The 21750-nt window shown below is 35.5% G+C and overlaps 1 protein-coding gene across 9 annotated transcripts in view; it reads left to right on the top strand.

The window, feature by feature from the left end:
• The window catches only part of TAF4B (TATA-box binding protein associated factor 4b), a 141367-nt gene that overhangs the window by 22212 nt on the left and 97405 nt on the right, over positions 1-21750 (top strand). For all 9 annotated transcript variants that reach the window (XR_014251500.1, XR_014251501.1, XR_014251502.1 and 6 more), the window contains 3 exons: positions 1871-2485; positions 10971-11106; positions 11782-11884. Coding sequence is in view for 5 of the 9 variants with exons in the window: in XM_082416039.1 (XP_082272165.1) it covers positions 1871-2485; positions 10971-11106; positions 11782-11884 (854 nt within the window). In the remaining 4 variants the exon portion in view is untranslated. The remainder of the gene's footprint in view (positions 1-1870; positions 2486-10970; positions 11107-11781; positions 11885-21750) is intronic.

Genomic DNA, 21750 nt, shown 5'->3' with positions numbered 1-21750 from the left:
TGGGAAAGGAGATGGGGCACCACATTTTCAGAAGGCTATTAAAATAACTGGAAATTGTCCCTAGGAGGCTGACCATGTTGATTAGGAAGTTGCCAATCATGTGATATAAAATGTGGCTAAAAAACTGAGAATGTTTTAGCCAGGGAAGACTTAGTCTGGGGAAGGGAAGATTGAAGGGTCAGCGCAGTACTGAACATCAAATGACTAGAGCCCTGTTTTCAGGTGACCCTCTTGATTGAGAAGTTAGCTGCAGTTCTTCTTGGGTCCCTTTCAATGTAAAAGTTCTGTGAGCTGTAGGTGCTCTGCGTGACACTGACAACTCTGTTTAGTGTATCTATGTTTCATACTCACTGGAGACACTGTGGGGGAGAAGGAGGGAAATAAGAAAGTACCTACTATGTGTTCTGTGCTTTGCTGGCTACTTCACTTATAATTTGCATTGTTTGGACTTAATTTTCATATCAGTCTTTTCACAATAGGTGATACATGGTATAGTATTTTCCATTTTGGAGATGAGAAAATTGTTTAAATTGACTTAACTTTTGATCAAACACACAGGTCTAGAATTTAGCCTGACTCTACTGGCTATGTAACACTCCCTTGAAGTTACTAAATATTACCATTAAGTATTTGCATTTTGTATCAGTTTTCTAAGGACTATTATTAAGCCTTATGTTTTTTTCTTGAGAATATTTTTTTCACATCCTTGAGAGCTCTGGAGGTTGAATGTTGCATAGGGATAAGGGATTCGGCATTTGGACTTAACTCTGGCCAGGTGATCAAGAGATAATTTAACATACGTGTTTTTATTGTTGTCTCTTTAAGTCTTATTACTTTAACATTTCTTTCCAGTTGTGTTTTTCTCAGGTCTCCCCCATCTTAGATTTCTTGCTTAAATTTAATTAATCAGATCACTTCATTTGTTCATGTATTTCCAAAGCAGCTTGTTTTCTACCATTTTTAAAGTTTGGGAAAAGAGCGTGAAAGACTTTTTGTTTCTTTCCTTTGATACTATTTATAGATATATATAATTGCAAACCATCAGATTAAAATTTTCTCAGTCTTTTTAAATAAAAAAAGTAAAAGAAGTAACTAGAAGGAAAGGGAAGAGAAGCAATAGTTCTCATTTGCTTCTTAAGTAAAGGCAATCTGACTGAATTTAAGTATCAAGACAAGGAAATCTTCCAAAACAGCCCATGAATTCGCTGAAAGATAACCTACTAACCACCTCCTTTTTCATCTTTTTTTCTTACTCAAAAACAAAAGTAGATAAAAACCCCAGGGATGAAAAGGCAGAACCTTATCCTTTTTAGGTTAAGCTGTTTTTATTTTTTTAGCAAGATACAAAGGTAGACTCCAGCTTAAAATCCAGTCAGAAAATATTCTAGCTCAATTAAGGAAATTGACCTTAATTGACCTGTTTTTATTAATTTTATTTAAAGACTGTTTCTACTCAAAGTTTGGAAGTTATTTAACAAAAACTTTTTTTTTAGATTCTGCTGTCCTGTAAACAAACTTGTAGATACTGAAGTTATGGGTGATCTATTATGGGGTTTAGATAAATACAAATAAGTAGGATACAGTGTTTTATTTTACCAAATTAATATTTGATACCAAATTAATACTGAGGTATATAAAATAAGTTTAATACTTAGACATAATAATTATGAATTGAAAAATGAAGCACTTTGGGGCTTTAAATTGTATCCTGGATATTGACAGAATGTAAATGATTGATAACAGATTTCCTCAACTGAAACGTTGGTATATTTTTAATTTTATGTTGTAAAGATATGACATTCAAAGTAGTTCTATTTTACTAGAGCTCATTTATTTAGTTATCAGTGTTTTATTTGTCCTCTGTTTCTAGAAAAGTGTGATTGCCTTACGACAACTGATGCCTAACTCCCAGAGCTTTATTCAGCAGTGTGTTCAGCAGACTTCTAGCGAGGTGTTCATTGCTACCTGTACCACAGCAGTAATGCCTTCTCCTGTGGTGACAACAGCAGTTTCCTCAATCCAGCCTGAAAAGCCCATCATTGGTTCTGAAGCAGCAACATCTGGAACTGTGTCAGTGCAAACTCTGAATCCACTTGCTCCAGGGGGAGCAAAAACTGGAGTTGTGACACTTCATTCTGTGGGTCCAGCTGCTGTGCCAGGAGGAACAACAGCTGGAACTGTTGTGCTTCAGACTCCAAAACCGCTAGTGACATCTCTGCAGAACACAGTGACAGCAGTCTCACTTCAGCCTGAAAAGCCAGTTGTCTCTGGGACAGCAGTGACACTGGCCCTCCCCTCGGTAACTTTTGGAGAAACCTCAGCAGCAGCTGTATGTCTTCCATCTGTGAAACCTGTTGTTACTTCTGCTGGGACCACATCTGACAAGCCTGTCATTGGCACTCCAGTCCAAATCAAACTTGCACAGTCGGGCCCCGTGCTTACACAACCAGCCAGCATTCCACAGGCAGTTAAAGTCAAACAACTAGTGAGTAACATTTCATTTCTTCCTCCATTTCTTCTTTTGAAAATTTCAGACATTCAGAAAACTGGCAAGACTAGTAAAATGAACCCCTGTGTACCCTTGACCAAGGTTGACCAGTTGTTAACGTTGTACCATGTTTGCTTTGTCTCTCCCCCCTCTATTCACATACACAAACACACACGTAATTTTTTCCTGAACCATTTAAGAGTTGGTTGCAGAAATTGACTTTGTGCCATTAAGTACTGTGTATCTCTTAAGGAAAAGGATTTTTTTTTAGCATAACTGCAAACGTACTTATTATCACACATGGGTAGTTAATATTGGCACAATATTTCCAGTTGTCCCAACAATGTCCTTAATAGCTAATTTTTTTTCTGATGTTGTTTCTAGTAAAGAATTACATATTACACTTACTTGTCATTTTTTTTTTTTTCAGGCTCCGTTAATGTAGAACAGTTCTCAGCCTTTTGTAGTTGTTCATTTTGTTGTAATATTTTAAGTGCCTGGGCTAGTTGTTTTGCAGAGTGTCCTTTATTTTGTTTTGTCTAATCATTTCCTCAAGACTAGATTCAGATTAAATATTTTTGGTAAGGTTATTACATAGATGATATTATGGTAACATTTCTTTTAAAAATGTGCTGAGGGAAGAGAGAAGTGAGGGGAGTAGAGGAGTAAGAAGTTGTGTTTCTTCCTAAACCCTATAGATTGGGAAGTTCTTGGGTGGAAGAAACCTGAAATTTTAGCTGTTTATCTGTTAGTGTTTAGATCTACTTCACTCAAGACACGTTTTATCGGAAGACTGAAAGTATTGTTAACCTGTGGAAGATAGTACATGGTGAATTAATTAAAAATCGTGTTTTTTAAGTAAAGTTCTCCCCTACCTTATACTGTAACAGAACTGTTCTTTTGATTTTTGGTGATTGCCCTTGTTCTTCTTTGAAAACCTTCATGTTAAAGGCTGTGTTTTGAATCTCTTTGTTTTAGTTTTTTCTGCTTTTTGGAACAGTAAAATCTAAGTAAACTTCCCAGCCTTGTATACATGATCAGGAGAAGACATTAGTATCTGTGAATGATTGTCTTTGACGCAGAGGGCAAGCTTTAGGTGTAGAATGAAAGAGGAAAGATCAGTTTGGACAATAGTCAAACTCTTGGGTAGGTGGGAAGTAATAATCATTTCCTGGGCGTTGATCTTTTTTCATCCCTTCCTACTCTGCGTCTGATTTTATTTTATTTATTTTATTTATGGCTGTGCTGGGTCTTCGTTTCTGTGCGAGGGCTTTCTCTAGTTGCGGCAAGCGGGGGCCACTCTTCATCGCGGTGCGCGGGCCTCTCACTATCACGGCCTCTCTTGTGGCGGAGCACAGGCTCCAGACGCGCAGGCTCAGTAGTTGTGGCTCACGGGCCCAGTTGCTCTGCGGCACGTGGGATCCTCCCAGACCAGGGCTTGAACCCGTGTCCTCTGCATTGGCAGGCAGACTCTCAACCACTGCGCCACCAGGGAAGCCCAGAAGCAGTGATTCTTAAACATTGATCTGAGTAGCCAGGTTTGGGAACCATTGGAACTGTAATTGCCCTGGTGAAAGGTCTCTTTTGGTAGCACTTAATAGTATTGAAATCCTCTTTATGGGTCATAGCTGATTCTTGAATAAATGCTATTCTTTATTGAAAATCTATAGCATATCCACCCCTAAGTGAAATAATACTTTATAGCTACATAGAGTCTTAAAACGTGTCTTGTATGCAGTATGGATTTTGAAATAATTTTGATGAAGACAAGGCAGGGAGAAAACTAAGAATTCCAGAAATTGTAAGGGACCTATCCACTGGCACTCAACAAGTAATAGATCTCAGCCTAGAACCCAGCGTCTTTCCCATTAGATTCTGGCACTTATGGCAAGAACTTCTAGGTTTCTAGAGGGTCCTGAAATGGAAAACTGTCAGGTAATAACATCTTGACAGCATTTACATTTTATAGGCTTACCTTGTTATACATTAGAAACAGTTTCAATCAAGAAAAACATGTAACAAAATCCACTGGTAAATTTTAGGGTTTAAACTTCCTGCTTTCATTCTTACAAGAATGGGGAATATATTTTCCTTGTGAATTCTGTTTTCTTGTTTGGCCTTTGTTTCAATTTTAGTCAACAAATTTGATGTCAGTATTCATACCTTCCTGTTTAAAATGGCAGAAACAGAGCAGCTAGACACTGAAGATGCATTGTAATCTGTTTTATAACAGATTTTTACCTGGGGCACAAAACAACATAAGCTGTTCTTTCTGTATGGTAATGCCACAGAGAGGATTGAACTAGGACGTTCTTTCAAATCAGCTAATTTAGAAAATTAATGTTACTTAAGTTTGAATTAGTATTACTCAAGTAATTTAAGAATATCATCAGTGAGTTCATTATAAACCATAGTCCAGTTTAATCCTAGGTCTGAGTGAGGAGGAAAACACTCCGGGTGCTAGAAACATAAGAAAGTATTCAATGCAGCTTGTAAGAAATATGGTAAATAATTATTTAAAATACGAGAATTGCCACGCTAGATCAAATCTGTGGTCCATGTAACTCAGGATGCAACCTCCGAAAGTGGTCTGAACAGTAGAAGTATGGCTGTGTTTTTCTTTCTTTCTTTTTTTTTTTTTATAAATTTATTTATTTATTTATTTTTGGGTGTGTTGGGTCTTCATTTCTGTGCGAGGGCTTTCTCCAGTTCCGGCGAGCGGGGGCCACTCTTCATCGCAGTGCGCGGGCCTCTCACTGTCGCGGCCTCTCTTGTTGCGGAGCACAAGCTCCAGACGCGCAGGCTCAGTTGTTGTGGCTCACGGGCCTAGCCGCTCTGTGGCATGTGGCATCTTCCCAGACCAGGGCTCGAACCCGTGTCCCCTGCATTGGCAGACAGATTCTTAACCACTGCGCCACCAGGGAAGCCCTGTGTTTTTCAACGTTAGGTATAAAATTTATGTGATTTATTTCCTTTAATAATCATGAATTTAAAAATCCCTGTTAATACTTTATCTTTTTCTAGCTTGTACTAGTTTTCCTGAAGAGTTGTATAGGTTTCCTGCCTTCTTGATAAGATGTTTTAAATATCACACTTTCAAGGTATGAGAATCCTCTTAATCTACCATTGCAGAGTTTAGATTTTGTACAGTTATTATTTTATGAAGTATATGTTTTCATTCCAGATTAAAGAGACCCTCCTCCCAATTTTTAAAAAAAAATTTAGATTTATGACCACATGTTATCTTTTCTATCTCATGGATTTTTGTATGTTGCCCTCTGGGGATCTGCTAAAGTTCTCATCAAGTAAATTAGCTAAGATTGTTCACACTTTCTTTAGGTGTAAATTTTTCATTTTGTACCAGTAGTTTACCATAGTGCTTTGTATATCTTGGTCCTCAAATGCTTGAATTGTTGAAATATGGACTAACCAGTAGTTCCCGTATTTCATCTAAGAACCTAATTCTTTTAAATGATTAATCTTATTGGTTGTCTACCAATTCTGGCATAGCAGCTGTTATAGGATGTTATATACTACAACTAAGCGGAGCTTGGCATTTTTACCTTTTTTAAAAAGTTAATGAAAGAGAGTGGATGAATTGGATTAGAGTCTACCAATGGTGGATAGATAATAAGTAGAAGCTTTCAGGAGTTTTGATGCTTAAAAGTTTTCCTTAGGATATTTGTGAAAAAATTATTTTGCACATAATTGAGCAAAAGCTAAATTTAATTTAAATTAAACATTGCCATAGTAATTCAGTTTAAATGTAATTAGAAAAGTTAATTTAATTTAAAAGAGCTAAATTTTAATGTCTCATCATTTTTTAAATTAAATTTTGATAAATTTTAATAACTAATTTTAACACAAAAAATTAATAAGCTTCTCAAATCCGCATGTGTGAACAAAAATCATGAATGAGAAAGGAAATTCAAAATTCTGGGTTTCTGGTTTTAGAAAAAAGGTGTATAGTTTTAGAGAGTAAACTGAATACTGTTACTCTTAGTAATCATGTGCGTGTGTGTGTGTAAAATCTTTAAAAAAAATTTTTATTTGGAGATAGGGCAGGAAGTTGTAGTATTATCATAGATATTTTCCTTATTTCAGATATGTATTTCCCCAGGTGACTATTACTTGCATTTCTTTCTTAACAGAATTGTAGACATTTGATAAGTCAGTGACCAAGTACGTTCAACAATCATTCTCCAACTATTACTGTTTTGCGGATATAAGAGAAAAACAACTAATTATCAGTATATTATTAATGTGGTAATTTTCAGTTTCATTGAAGTAAAACTGATCTCCTAAAATAAATTGACCCAGAATATTAGAAAAAATTGGTTGTTGTTGCATCATATTTTTGTCTCATACCTAATTATTTTGAAGTAGGGAATCATTAAAGAATTTCAAAATACACATTTTTATATGAAATGCTCTGTGAGGCTTAACTCTGCTGATTGTCTCTGACTTCACTTCTCACTGAAGAAGGAGAAATATTTTCAAGGTATAATTTTCAGTCTCTGAGTGTGCTGGTGGCCAGTATTTTTGTTAAAGAAGTTGAAATTAAAATTGAGTAGGAAACAAAACAAAGATTATTGCTTTATTGGGTCAAGTAGTTCACTGTCAGTTTCATATTGGACTGATCTAAGATCCAGACAAGTAATCAGTTTGTCTTTTTTTTCTTTCTTCTTAGCATGCTGTTAAGAGTGACAGGAGAGGTAGAATTCAGTTGTTGATTGTCAAATAGGACTAATGAAAGATTTGGTAAAGAGGCTGAACCCAAGTAAGGCCTACTACCCTTTATTTTCCATATATAATCAGGAGTTGCGTCGAAAAATCTTCATGGACTATAATTTAGTCAGGGTTTATATAGTATTAATTGATTAATGCCAGTTCATTTAAATTTAATTGAAGAATATATTTTTTTAGGGTTTAGTTTGGTGAGGATACATTAGAGTTTATGGAAAATAAACTATTTAGAGACAATATTTACAGTGTGTATGTTGTCTTATTTTTTGCCTTATTCAAGAAAATGTTTTATTATGAAAATTTCCAAACATAGCAAAGTTGAAGTTTATAGTGAACACCCATATACCAACCACCTAGATTCTACTATTTACAGTTACTATACTTGATTTATCCACCCATCAATCTTAATTTTTGATACATTTCAAAAGTTTCTTCCTAAAAAATTAAACATTAATTTTAATGCATGCATATCATTAACTACCAATCAATATTTGTTTACTCTTTTCTTCTTTTTAGCTAAAATTTATATTCAGTGATGTGCACAAATTTTAAATGTAACGTTGGATAAGTTTTGACAATGCTTACCTCTGTGTAACTCAAACCCTTTCAAGATATGGAGTGTTACCATCACCTTGCAGTTCCCTTTTGTCCCTTCCCAGTCAGTCCCCACCTGTGTACCTCTAGAAGCAATGACTCCCACAGATTAGTTTTGCTTGTTGTTAAAGTTCATATAAATCATCATACAAATATAAGCACATTTAAATTTTTTAACAGAAATTTATAGGTTCTCGATTTGAAGCAGCATTTACTGATTTCTGTAAAAGCTGGTAATAAAGAATTCATTTGGGCCAATTTTAAAAAGTGGTTAGAAGGCCCTTTGAAAAAACAGCATATTCTGAGGTTGCCAGGGTTGAATTTTTATCTAGATTGGGCATGGCAAATATATTTCAACTCTCATTATAGGATTTTACTGGACCTCTGTATTAAGAAAGATTCTAAGGCTGCATGTGGGTGTATAGAAGTGGTGGTATTTAGTGGTGTATGCTTGTCCCGGAGTATGAGTAGTGGCACAAGAACCACACATTGGCTGTTCCTAAGAAATAGTGGCAACTAACATGTATTTCCTGACTTTTTTTTGGGGGGGGGGGCCACGCTGCGCAGCTTGCGAGGTCTTAGTTCCCCAACCAGGGATTGAACCCAGGCCCTCGGCAGTGAAAGCACAGAGTCCTAACCACTGGACCACCAGGGATTCCCTATTTCTTGACTTTTTATACTACAGTTTTTGTTCATTTGGGGCCCTATGTTTTCTAGAACTCAACCTCAGTGAGTGTGTGCCAGTAATCACATATTGAATATTATATAAAAATTAGAGGAGGTATTACGGTTTAGTAACTGTGTGCATTTACTACTTGAGTTATTTAGAGCTAAGTATTTGATTGCTGTGTATTTATGAACAGAGGAGTTGGTGGGGTCGAAATATAGAGAAAGCAGAGTGTGAAGGGTGTTCTCATCTACTAGTTTAATCTGTACTTGTGTTTGTTTGCTTCCTTTCCTTATGGAATTTAAGAACAGTTCCATGTCAGATATTCCAGATCATAGTTAATGTAAAAATCATAATTAATGTTAAAAAAAAAAAAGCTGTCACCTGAAGAATATTGTGTAGCTCTAGACCTGCAGTTTCTATAAACTATAGAACATTTAATTATGTTAACATCCTAGTAAAACATCAGAACTTGACTTGTCAAGAGAAAAAGCTAAGGTATGTACTATTTACTCTTCTTCTTTTCTAGTGTTTTTTTTGGAGGGAAAATAAATAAAGGACATGTTTTAAAAAATATAATAGCTCTTTGTTTTGCTTGCCAAGTAGGAGCAGATATATCATCTTTGGGCCAATTTCCATCTCTCTAATTTCAGTCTCCATAAGATGCCTAATATTGTGGTCTAAAAATGGTACTTTCTTTGAAAGAAGACTACTGAACTGTTTTATACTTTCTCACTCATGGTATTTTATTTTGTTCAGCAAGTGTGCAGGAATATACTGCACATATGATACCAAGTGTATTAGGTACACTTGGTAGCATACATCCTCACTGGTACATCCTCATTAGGATGAGGAATGATGGGTATCCAGGATTGTTAAATCAGTTGGCACATTTGCCTCCTGCTCCCTGCATGAACTTGCCCTGGAGTGGGCTGTAGGCTGAGCCACACACATCCCTGGCCTGGGAGCCCTCCTGCAGGCACCAAGGCTTGCCTTCCCCAGCTTGTTCTGTACTAGGGCCACACGCTGATGCTGGGGTCTCTTGGCCTCCATGCCCCCACCCCTCCTCGCAGGACCCCAGGAGGCATAGAGCCTCCTTCCACCTCAGGGGCTGGTCTCTAGGCTGTTACTTTTTTAAAATATTTTTGAGTACCCATCAAAAATGGTATGAAGACTAACTCATAAACAAATTTCTAATAACATTTTATTACTATCTTTTGTAATTAAAATACTGAAAAGAATACCAAATAAAAGATATCAAGGAAGAAAATATGAACAATAGGGAGGTATGCCAGAATTGTTAGGAGTGTTTCTGTTTTCTTTTGAGTTTCAATCTGAATGCATAAATGGGACTCTGAATGTGTATTACTTTGTAGAATTTAAATCTGTTTCCTAGGACTTTACAATACATAAGTATGATCTCAACTGAAATACATCAGTGTTTTCAAGAGTTGTTTATCTCTTTCAAGAGTCTCTTCTCATAGAATCATGGCAATTGAATTATTCCAACTTGTATTTTTTCTCTAGGAACATTGGTTCCTATAAGATTATTTGTTGGGACATTTTGGATTTCTTGTAAGTTACTTTTGTTTAGTAATATGCACTAGACAATTTTATTTATAAAAAATTAGAGTATAGAATAAATTATACCTCCAGAATTCTATTTTGAAGTCTACCTCCTAGATCATTTATATTAGCCATATATGAGTTTGAGGACTTATAAATAGTTCGCTCTCGATAGCTGTCTCAAATACATGGTGACTGTTTTTTTTCTTTGAAGTGAAAAAATGAAACTCTGCTATTCTGTTTTTTCTTCTTTGAAGCTAAAAACAAGGCCCTGCTATTACTTTAATTTCTCTTCCTTTATCCCCAACCCTCACCCTCTGGACTTCTTGAACTGTTATCTTGGAGAATGCCTTTAGCATTGTTATCTTTCAGACACTTTTAAAAAAACAACCGATTGCAAGTCATCATCTTCTAGAGGTATATTTTGAAATATTTATGGATAAAAAGATATATCTGGGATTTGCTTTAAAATAATTGAGAGTGGGGAGAAGTGGGTAAGGATATAGATGAAATAAAATTGGTCAAGAATTAATCATTGTTGAAGCTGGGTAATAATGGTATAGGTGGTTTCATTTTATTGTTCCCTCTGCTTTTGTATGTGTTTGAAATTTTCTGTGTTAAGTTAAAAGATGAAAATAGGGTCTATTTGGAGATTTAAATTGAGCAGAATATAAATTTGAATTACACTCTGAAAATTATAGTGTGAGATAGTCATGTTTTTCACTTTTGAGTAAGATAATTTTGCTACATACAAATTTAAATTTTAAGTAGGCTTTCTTGTGATGCTACGATAAAGGTATGCTTAGTTAGGTGAGCCTAATCATTTGTTCTGTTGTTACAATTGAAAGCTTGTTCTTTCCTAAAGCAGCTCTAGTTGAATGACTGTATTAATAATTCTCATTGTTTCAGGTAGTCCAGCAGCCTTCAGGAGGCCTTGCAAAACAAGTGACCACACTTTCCCATTCCTCAGCATTGACCATCCAGAAATCTGGACAGAAGAAGGTGACAGTGAGCACTGCAGTACCTACCAGTCAGTTTCCTCAAGGTAGACCCTGGCTCATCCCTACCCCATCACCTTCGGTTTGGAACATGATGGGTTTCCGTACTTTTCTTTTGCACTGTTAAGAGAAGAGAGATTTCTTTTAAGTTGAGACCTGTGAGAGAAGACTGAAAGATAACTTTATTATATTCTTTGTACATAGCCACTTTTTAAGGGTGTATGTTGTTTTAGATTAAAGAAGCACCACTCATGGTGTTTTGTAACTAGATAAAACAGTCTACTAGTAAATAAAGTACTTTTTTTAACTTCTAAAATTTGCTATTGTCTTATTTCTTTTTAAAATGTGCTTCTTTCCCTACGTTTGGAAGTCAGTCTTACAAATAAAAGAGGTTTTATGTATTTTTTAAATCTACCAATATAAAGGATATATTATTAACATGTTTCTGTCACCTTTTCTGTATAATATTTTTATAATGCTGGTAATTCTCTAGCCAATTTGAGGACCATATAAAAAGAAATGGGAGCGGTCTTAATTTTACGATTTCTTGTGCAGGGAATAAATTCATTGTCATGTTTGAATTTAAACATAGTTCTAGGGCAGCTTGAAATTTTCTTTGATTATTCTATATGCATTAAAAATGACTTGTCCTGAATTTTTCCTAATGTAGTGTGATTGCTTTTTTTAAATTTTACCTTTTCTTTCTTCTTTTGTTTTTATAGCTTCCATTCTAAAGCAAATTACCCTGCCAGGAAATAAAGTTCTGTCACTTCAATCATCTATTCAGAAAAACAAAATAAAAGAGAATGGAACAACATCCTTCAGGTAAAGAAATTAAATAGTTAAAACTTGGTCTGGTTTAAGAAATTAATATTTTTTAAACAACAGAAAAGGGATGACAGAATAATACTTACATAAAATAAATTTAATGATGCCTTTTTAAAAAGCTAACAGTACTTTATTGAGTATAATTTATAAGCAGTAAAGTACACAGATCTTAAATGTAGAGCTCAATGAATTTTGACAAACATATGCCTGTGTAATCAATTCAGACCAAGATGCTGAACATATCCATCATCTTTATGCTCCTTTCAAATCAATGACTTCCAACCCTTGCCTTTGGCAGCCTCTGTTCTTATGTCCATCACCATAGATCATTTTTGTCCATTCTTGAACTTTACATAAATGGAAAATTATATTATCTACTGTTTTGCATTTGACTTTTTTCACTCAGCATTTTTTTGAGATTTATCTACATCATTTTGATTATTAGAAGATTGTTCTTTTGTACTGGTGAGCAGTATTCATTGTCTGAATGTAAATTTGTTTATCCGTTATCCTGTTGATGGACATTGGGTTGTTCCCAGTTTCTTAATGATTCTATATAAAGTTGCTGTAAACATTTACATACAGATTTTTATGTGAACACAGGTTTCATTTCTCTGTAGTAAATATCTAAGAGTATTATTGCTGGGTCATTAGGTAAGTATGTGTTTTACTATTTAAGAAACTACCAAAGTTGTTTACCAAAGGGACTGTACCATTTTGCATTCCCACCAGCAGTGATGAGAGTTCCAGTTGCACTCCAACTCTGTCAGTACTTGTTATTGCCAATTCTTTTGATTTTTACCATTCCAGTAAGTGTATAGTGGTTGTTATTATTGTCATTTTAATTTGCACTTTCCTAATGACTTAAGATGTTGAGCATCTGTTCTTATGCTTATTTGCTATCCTTATACTATCTTCTTTGGTGAAGTCTGTATTCAGATCTTTTGCCCATTTTTCCTTTCGGTTGTTTTTTTTCTTATGATTGAGTTTTTAGAGTTCATTATATATTCAAGATCCAAGTCCTTTGTTACATAGTGATTAGGAAGTATTTTCTTTATGGTGTGTTTTATCATTCTTTTACCAGTGTCTTTCACAGAGCAAAAGTTTTTAATTTTGCTTAAGTCTAGTTCATTAATTTTTTCTCTTCTAGGTTATGCTTTTCATGTTTTGTCTAAGAAATGTTTGTGTAACCCAAGGTTTCAAAGATTTTCTTCTATGCTTTGTTCTAGAAGTTTTACAGTCTTATGTTTGTCCTTCTTGGATTGATATTCTTTAATTTCTACCAGTTGATTACTTAAAAATCAGTGTGTGGATATCCTATTTTCTTTTTTCTCTATCTTCTCCCATTTTTAGTTGCATTATTTGTCACAATTTATAAATATTTGTACATTAGTCCTCCTTCCTCATCCCCACCTGTATTTTAGTTGTAGTTCTACTTTTATATTAAAATGCTCACCTTCAGTCTGTTCTCTGAAGTTTTCCCAGTCATCTCTTGTTTGGATGAAATTAATTGAATGTAGTCCATGCTTTGATCTACCAGGACAACCATTATTTCATCCTTGTGCCTGCCACTAGTTCTCTGGTCTCTCTTCTGCAGTTTTTATTCAGTCTCCTTTTACCGAAAGCCTTTGAGGTGGGGGTGAGTGGGTTGGGAAATTGGTCGCAATAGGACAAGAAAGTATGCACTGGGAACTGTTTTCCTTTTTCACTTATTCTTGTTTTGAAGTTTGGGTATTCTTTGTCTTCAAGTTATGCCGAGGCTGTGTTTCTTGTTGTTCTGTATTGTTTTGGGGAGTAAATGTTGGAATATGGTGACCTAGGAAGTCATCATTGTCTTCCAGTACAGTGAGTTTTGACAAAAGGCTAAATTCATGTACCCAGTACCTCAGTCAAGATACATAGAATACTTTCAATACCTCAGAAGCCTCCTTTGTGAGACTTCCCAGCCAGTCCCCCCATTATACCTTAGGCAGCCACTGATTGGCTTCTTATCATTGTAGATTTGTCTTTCCTGGGGTTTCAAATCAATAGAATCATATAATTTATATTCTTATGTTTGGTTTCCTTTGCTCAGCATAATGTGTTTGATATACATCCAGTGTTGTTGCATGTATTAGTAATTTGTTGCTTTTCATTGCTGAGTAGTATTCCACTGTATGGGTATACTGCATTTGTTTGTACTGAATTGTTGTCTCTTTATCCATTGGTGGACATGCGGGTTGTTTCCAGTTTTTGGCTATTATGAATAAAGCTGCTAGGAACACCTGTTTCCAAGTCTTTGTATGGACATAAGTTTTCCCTTTACTTACATAAAGATATGAATGAAAATGCTGAATCATTTAGTAGGTATATGTTTAACTTTATAAGAAGCTGCCAAACTGTTTTCCTTTGTGGTTGTACCATTTACAGTCCTACCCGCAAAGTATGAGAATTTGTTCCATATCCTTGCTAACAATTGATAAACTGCAGTTTTTAAAGTTTTAACCATTGTAGTTGGTATATGGCTGTACCCTCATTCTTCAGTATCTGCGGTGAGATTGGTTTTAGGACCCATTGCAGTTGCTCAAGTTCTAAAGTCTGCCCGGCATATCTGTGGTTCTGCATCCTTGGATTCAGCCAGCTCCAGATCATCTACTACTGTATGTATTTATTGAAAAAAATCTGTGTATGAGTGGACCTGTGCAGTTCAAACCCATGTTGATCAAGATGCTGAGTGTATTTTCATGTCCTTATTGGCCATTTGTGTAGCTCCTTTTGTGAAATGTCTGTTCAAATATGTTGCCCATTTTTAAATTGAGTGATTTTTTCATGCACTTTTTCTTCATCTATTTAAGATGGTCATTCATTTTTTAAATTATACAATGTATTGTGAATTACACTGATTTTTAAAAAAATAGTTTGAATGTTAGTATTCCTGAAGTATTATTATCCTTTTTATATATTGCTGCATTTGATTTGATTAATATTTTAAGGGTTTTATATGTATGTTCATTAGGGATACTGGTATATAGTTTTCTGTTCTTATGGTGTCTTTGCCAGATTTTGGTACTTGGTATGCTGGTCTCAAAAATGAGTTGTACGATGTTTTTCCCTCTCCTTTATTTTAAACCTTTGAGTAGAAATTATATTATTTCTTCCTTAAATATACGAATGAATTTACCCTTGAAACTAAATAGGTCTTTTGTTTTCTTTGGGGGTAAGGTTTTGGGTTTTTTTGGTTTTTTATTATTTGTTTGCTCTGGGTCTTAGTTGCGGCAGGTGGGCTCCTTAGTTGTGGCAGGTGGGCTCCTTAGTTGTGGCTTGTGGGCTCCTTAGTTGTGGCATGCAAACTCTTAGTTGCGGCATGCATGTGGGATCTAGTTCCCTGACCAGGGATCGAACCCAGGCCCTGTGCATTGGGAGCACGGAGTGTTATCCACTGCACCACCAGGGAAGTCCCCTGGGGGAAGGTTTTGATAAGAAAGTCAGTTTCATCTATAAATGATTTTCTATGTCATCTTAATGTCAATTACAGAAAGTTGCATTTTTTAAGGTTTTAATACATTTCATCTTACTTTTAAATTTGTTGAAATGAAAGTGTGCTACTACTTTCTTTTCCTTTTAATATTTGTAGATTCTTTAGGGTAATGTAGTATCATGCTTTTTTTTTTTTTTAAAGGATTTTCTGTATTTTATCTTAGTTGTTGACTTTTTTGGGCATATAGCTGTTCATTTTATTCCCTTATCCTTTTAATATCGTAAGATTTGTAGTGATACTCTCTTTTCATTGATATGTTTTTTTCAGTTTTGTTTAGTGTTTTTAGAGAGTTAACTTTTGATTTTACTTTTTTTTTTAAATTAATTAATTTATTTTTGGCTGCACTGGGTCTTTGTTGCTGCACACAGGCTTTCTCTAGTTGCGGCGCGCGGGGGCTACTCTTTGTTGGGGTGCGTGGGCTTCTCATTGTGGTGGCTTCTCTTGTTGTGGAGCACGGGCTCTAGGCACATGGGCTTCAGTAGTTGTGGCACCCAGGCTCTAGAGCGCAGGCTCAGTAGTTGTGGTGCACGGGCTTAGTTGCTCCCCGGCATGTGGGATCTTCCTGGACCAGGGCTTGAACTCGTGTCCCCTGCATTGGCAGGTGGATTCTTAACCACTGTGCCACCAGGGAAGCCCAATTTTACTGTTTTTATCTGTTCATCTTTTGTCTATTTTATTGACTTATAAAAAATATTCCTTTCTTTTCCTTATGTTGGGTTTTAGTTGCTTCTCATTTAAAACTATAAACCCCCTAAGTACTGGGTTAGCATCCAGCCAGTTATAGTGTTTCATTTTCATTTTTATTCATGTCAAAATGTTTTCTCCTCTTCCTTTTATTTAATAGTACAAATATTTGGGGCTTCTCTAGAGATTTTATTCATTTTTTTTCTAACGTAATTTTGTTCTGATCAGAGAATATACACTGTAAAATATCAATCTTACTAAATTTGAGACTATTGTGGTCAAACTTGATGAATATCTCATATGCCCTTGGAAAAAATGTATTACTCAGTTTGGGGGAGTAGTTTTTTTTAAGTGCCATTCTGGTGAAGGTAGCTAGTAGTGTTTATATCTATTTCCTGGCTTTCTTTTTTTGGACTAGTTCCATCAGTTACTGAGAGTGGGTATTAAATCTCCAACTATGCTTATAGATTTATTTTTTCCTTTAGTTCTGCCAGTTTTTGCATTAATTATTTGAAGCTCTGTTATTAGGTATACACATATTTATAATTGTTATGTTTTTCTAATAAATTGGCCCTTTTATCATAATTACATGTCCTTCTTTTTTTATTATTATTTTTTTAAATTTTATTTATTTATTTTTTTATTATTTAAAAAAAATTTTTGGCCATGCTGCATGGCATGCGGGATCTTAGCTCCTGGACCAGGGATGGAACCCGGGCCCCCTGCGGTGGAAGCACAGAGTCTTAACCACTGGACCACCAGGGAAGTCCCCACATGTCCTTCTTTATTTGAAAATATTTCTTGTATTGCTGTGTATTTTATCTGCTGAATATAAACACTTCAGCTTTGTTATTGTTTGCATAGGCTATCTTTTTCCTTCCTTTTTTTCAACCTACATGTGTCTTTGTATTTAAAGAGTGTCCTTTGTACATTGCATATAGCTAGGTTGAGCTTTTCTTATGAAATCCAACAGTTGTTTCTTTAGGTTAATATTTTGCTATTTTATTCATTTGTTTTTTGTCTTTTAGGGTAAGTGATTATTATATTTCATTATATTTCATTTTAATATATTTCATTATATTTCATTTTAATTCCTCTGTTGGCTTCTTATCTATATCTCTGCATTTTTTTGTTTGTTTGATCTACAGGGATTACAATATGCTATAACATGTATTTTTAGTATGCACTGTCTTTGGAGTTAATATAGTACTACACATAAAATATGTGAACTTTGCAACAGTATAAGTCCATTTACCTCACTCTCTTCTTCTGTGCTATATATTTTTATTTTCATATGTATTACATCAGCATACATTATAAATGTATGTATGTATCTACAGTGTTATGATTTTAGCTTTAAAGTCTTTTTTTTTCCTTAAAATATTCTTTCTTTTCTTTAAAACATTCCCAGTGCTCTTCTTTTTTTTCTGTAGAGTTCAGTTTTCAGTGGTATTTTTTCCCTTCAGCTAAAGAGCTTCCTATAGCATTTCTTGGTCTGTAATTCTGGTGACAACTCTTCTGATTTCCTTTTCTTGAGAACTATTTTTGTTTACCTTCCCTTTAGAAGGGTAGGTTTTTTTGGTTTTTTTTTTTCCAATTAGAAATTGTAGGCTGACCCAATCTTCTTTACTGTGAAGACTTAAAGATGTTATTCCATTGTTTTCTGGTCTCCATTGTTTCTGATGAAAAGTCAGTTTTCATTCATATCATTATTCCCATGTGCACACTGTTTTTTGTTTGTTTTCCTCTCACTAGTTTAAGATTTTCTCTTTGTTTAGATTTCAGCACTTTGACTTTGATTCAGTCTGACTCTAGTTATGATTTCCTTTATATTTCTTCTGCTTGGGTTTTACTGAGCTTCTTGGATCTGTAACTTTATTTTTCTTTTTTTATTTAGGTTTATTATTTTCTTATTTTATTTTGGGTTTATTTTTCTTTTTCCTAACTATGGAAAATGTTTCTTCAGATTTTTTTTCTTGGCCCCATTATCTCTCCCATCCTTTTATGAATCCAATTACATATGCATTAGACTTTGATATTTTCCTGCATATACCAAGGCTCTGTTATTTTCTTTGATCTTTATTCTCCTTTAAATCTGTCAGCATATTTGTATGCTTCCTTAAAAATCTTTGTCTGCTAATTGCAACATTTGCCTCATTTCTGCCAACTTTTTTTTTAAAACTCTAGGTCCCATTTTCCAGTTTTTCATATGTCTTATAAATTTTCATTGTGTTCAGAACATTCAGTGACTTTCTGTTTTTTCACATATCTAGTAATTATTGACTCTGGATTCAGTTATGTTCCTGGAGACTGATTTTTAGTTTAGTAGACTTTATTTTAGTTTAACTTGACTGTTCTTAAATTCCAAACTTAGTCTTTCTTAGGTTGAGTAGCAGCTGAAATATTCACTCGGTTCTTTCCCCTTCCTGTTGCTGTTTTTGTTAGACTGCCTGGAGTGTCCCCTGGGGCATATGTAGTTCTTCCATCAGTCAATGATTAGGTCAGATTTATATGCAGATTTGAGGGATTACTCTTCTGTGGAGCCTTACATTCTGATGTATCTTCCCTAATTGTCCAAGTGCTCTTTCAACACTAAAATCTGTCCTCTGACACCAAGAATACGGCTGCACAGGCTGGAGAGTGCTTTCAGGCCAAAAGACATAAACTCACAAATTTTACCCATCGTTGTTACCATATTTCAAGGGTTGACTTCTCTCTAGTTTCTGGTTGCCTTTTTCCCATTTTTAAAAATGGTTACCTTTTTAAGAAGTTGTATGTTGATTTTGTAATGATTACTTAAGCTACTCTGTCATTACCAGAAACCATACCTCCATTTCTTTTTTAATAGATTTTTGTTCTCTATTGGAATTATCTTCTGCATTCTTGAACAATTAGTCATAGTTATATTAAAGTTCATACCTAATATTCCCAACGTCCAGGTTGTCTGTAAGTCTGTTTCTGTTATTTGGCTTTTAAGTCCTGTTTCTTGGTATGAACTTAGTAATTTTTGAGTCAGTGTCAAATATGTGTAAAAAATAATTATAGGAGTTTTGGATTAATTACCTCCTGAAAGAGAATTTATCCAGTTTCCTGGTTGGCAGGAGAGGAGCAGATTGCCTTCATCTAGTCAGTAACTGAATTCAAATCTAGGCTGTAATCTTTCCAAGACTCCATGTCCCTTTGGTTCTCCCTGACTCCAGGATGTAGTACCTCAGGTATTTCAACTAAGGCTTAGGGTACTTTTCTTTGCTGGATTCTGAACCCTAATTTTAGGATTTTCAGAATGGTAAATGAGCATTGGCTTCAACTTAAAATCATAAGCTGCATTAATCCCTAACAAGAGAGTCAGCCTGACCTTTGAAGCTTTGAAGCCAGGGGTTGACTTCTCCTCTCTACCTATGAAAGATCCTGATGGTATCTTCTTCCAGTATAAGCTGTTTTGTCTACATTGGAAGTATGTTGTTTAGTGTAGCCACTTCTATTAATTATCTTAGGTAGATCTTCTGGATAACTTGCAATAGTTTCTACATCAGCACTTGCTGCTTCACCTTGTACTTTTATGTTACGGAGAGAGCTTTTTTCCGTAAACCTCATGAACCAACCTCTGCTAGCTTCAAACTTTTCTTCTGCAGCTTCCTCACCTCTCTTAGCTTTTGAATCAATAGAATTAAGAAAGGTAGGACCTGACTCTGAATTGGGCTTTGGCTGAAGGAAATGTTGTGGCTGGTTTGATCTTCTGTCCAGAACCACTAAAACTTTCTTCATATCAGCAGTAAGACTGTTTCACTTTCTTATCATTTGTGTGTTCCCTGGAGTAGCACTTTTAATTTCCTTCAAGAACTTTTCCTTTGCATTCACAACTTGACTAATTGTTTGGCACAAGAGGCCTAGCTTTCGGCCTATCTTGGCTTTCTGCAGGCCTTCCTCATTAATCTTCATCGTTTCTAGCTTTTGACTTAAAGTGAGAGATGAGTAACTCTTCCTTTCACTTGAACACTTAGGAGGCATTGTAGGGTTATTACTTGGCCTAATTTCAATATTGTCATGTCTCAGGGAATAGGGAGACCTGAGGAGAGGGAGAGAGACTGGAATGGCTGGTTGGTAGAGCAGTCAGAACACACACAACATTTACCTATTAAGTCGGCAATCTTGTATGGGCATGGTTTGTGGTGACCCAAAACAATTACAATAGTAACATCAAAGATCACTGATCACAGATCACCATAACAAATAAAAAAATAATGAAAAAGTTTGAAATATTGCAGGAACTGACAAAATGTGACGAAGAGTCACGAAATGAGCAAACGCTATTGGAAAAGTGGCGCCGGTAGACTTGCTCGACCACCGGGTTGCCACAGACCTTCAATTTGTAAAAAAACACATTATCTGTGAAGCACAATAAAGTGCAGTGCAATAAAAGGAGGTGTACACTACCAAACGTAAAATAGATAGCTAGTGGGAAGCAACCACATAGCACAGGGAGATCAGCTTGGTGCTTTGTGACCACCTAGAGGGGTGGGATAGGGAGGGTGGGAGGGAGGGAGATGCAAGAGGGAAGAGATATGGGAACATATGTATATGTATAACTGATTCACTTTGTTATAAAGCAGAAACTAACACACCATTGTAAAGCAATTATACTCCAATAAAGATGTTAAAAAAAAAAAAGGGAGGTGTGCCTGTATAGGCATGGTCTTTTCTGGGCTTATCTATTCTGTTAATCTTTTTTTTTAATCTCTATTTTATCTTACTGTTTAATTTATTTCCAATAGCATACTGCTATTTACTATACTTTTTACTATATTTACTATAACTTCAAAATAAATTTTACCTCTGTTAAGGCATGTCTCCTACCTATCCCTCTTTCTTTTTTTATTTCCTCTCCTTCCTCTACTTTTATACCCTCCTTCCTCCACTTTCATACCCCCTTCCCCTGCTCTTCTTGATTTTTTTCGCCATTCTTGGGGTTTTGCTGTTCATATAAATTTAAGCATCAGTTTAAATTCCACCAGAAACCTCTGCTAGAATTTGACCAACATGGCCTTGAGCCCATAGGTCCATTGTCCTTCAGCTGATTTCTTTATAATTTTGAACCTTCTATCTATGAACATGATTTATGTCTCCATTTATGCATGCTTTCTTTAACATTTTTCAGTAAAGTGATATAATTTTATCTATACAGGTTGTACACCATTTGTTTTTGTTTTTGTTTTTTTAAACAATGGTTTCATGAGCAGTGATGGGGGGCCTCTTTGTGGTTTATTTTTTTTTTTAATTTATTTATTTTTATTTATTTATGGCTGTGTTGGGTCTTCGTTTCTGTGCGAGGGCTTTCTCCAGTTGCGGCGAGCGGGGGCCACTCTTCATCGCGGTGCGCGGGCCTCTCACTATCGCGGCCTCTCTTGTTGCGGAACACAGGCTTCAGACGTGCAGGCTAAGCAATTGTGGCTAATGGGCCCAGTTGCTCCACAGCATGTGGGATCTTCCCAGACCAGGGGTCGAACCCGTGTCCCCTGCATTGGCAGGCAGATTCTCAACCACTGCGCCACCAGGGAAACCCCACCATTTGTTTTGTTTATCTGTTAGGTTTATTCCTAGGCACCTTTTTGTTGCTATTATAGGTAAAATTTTGGGTAATTGCCTTTTCTGTTCCTAGTATATA

This window comes from Balaenoptera physalus, assembly GCF_965194825.1.
Source record: "Balaenoptera physalus genome assembly, chromosome: 12".
In the NCBI taxonomy this organism is placed as follows: domain Eukaryota; kingdom Metazoa; phylum Chordata; class Mammalia; order Artiodactyla; family Balaenopteridae; genus Balaenoptera; species Balaenoptera physalus.
The sequence above is the reverse complement of the archived record's forward strand: the minus strand, read 5'-3'. Positions and strand labels throughout refer to the sequence as shown.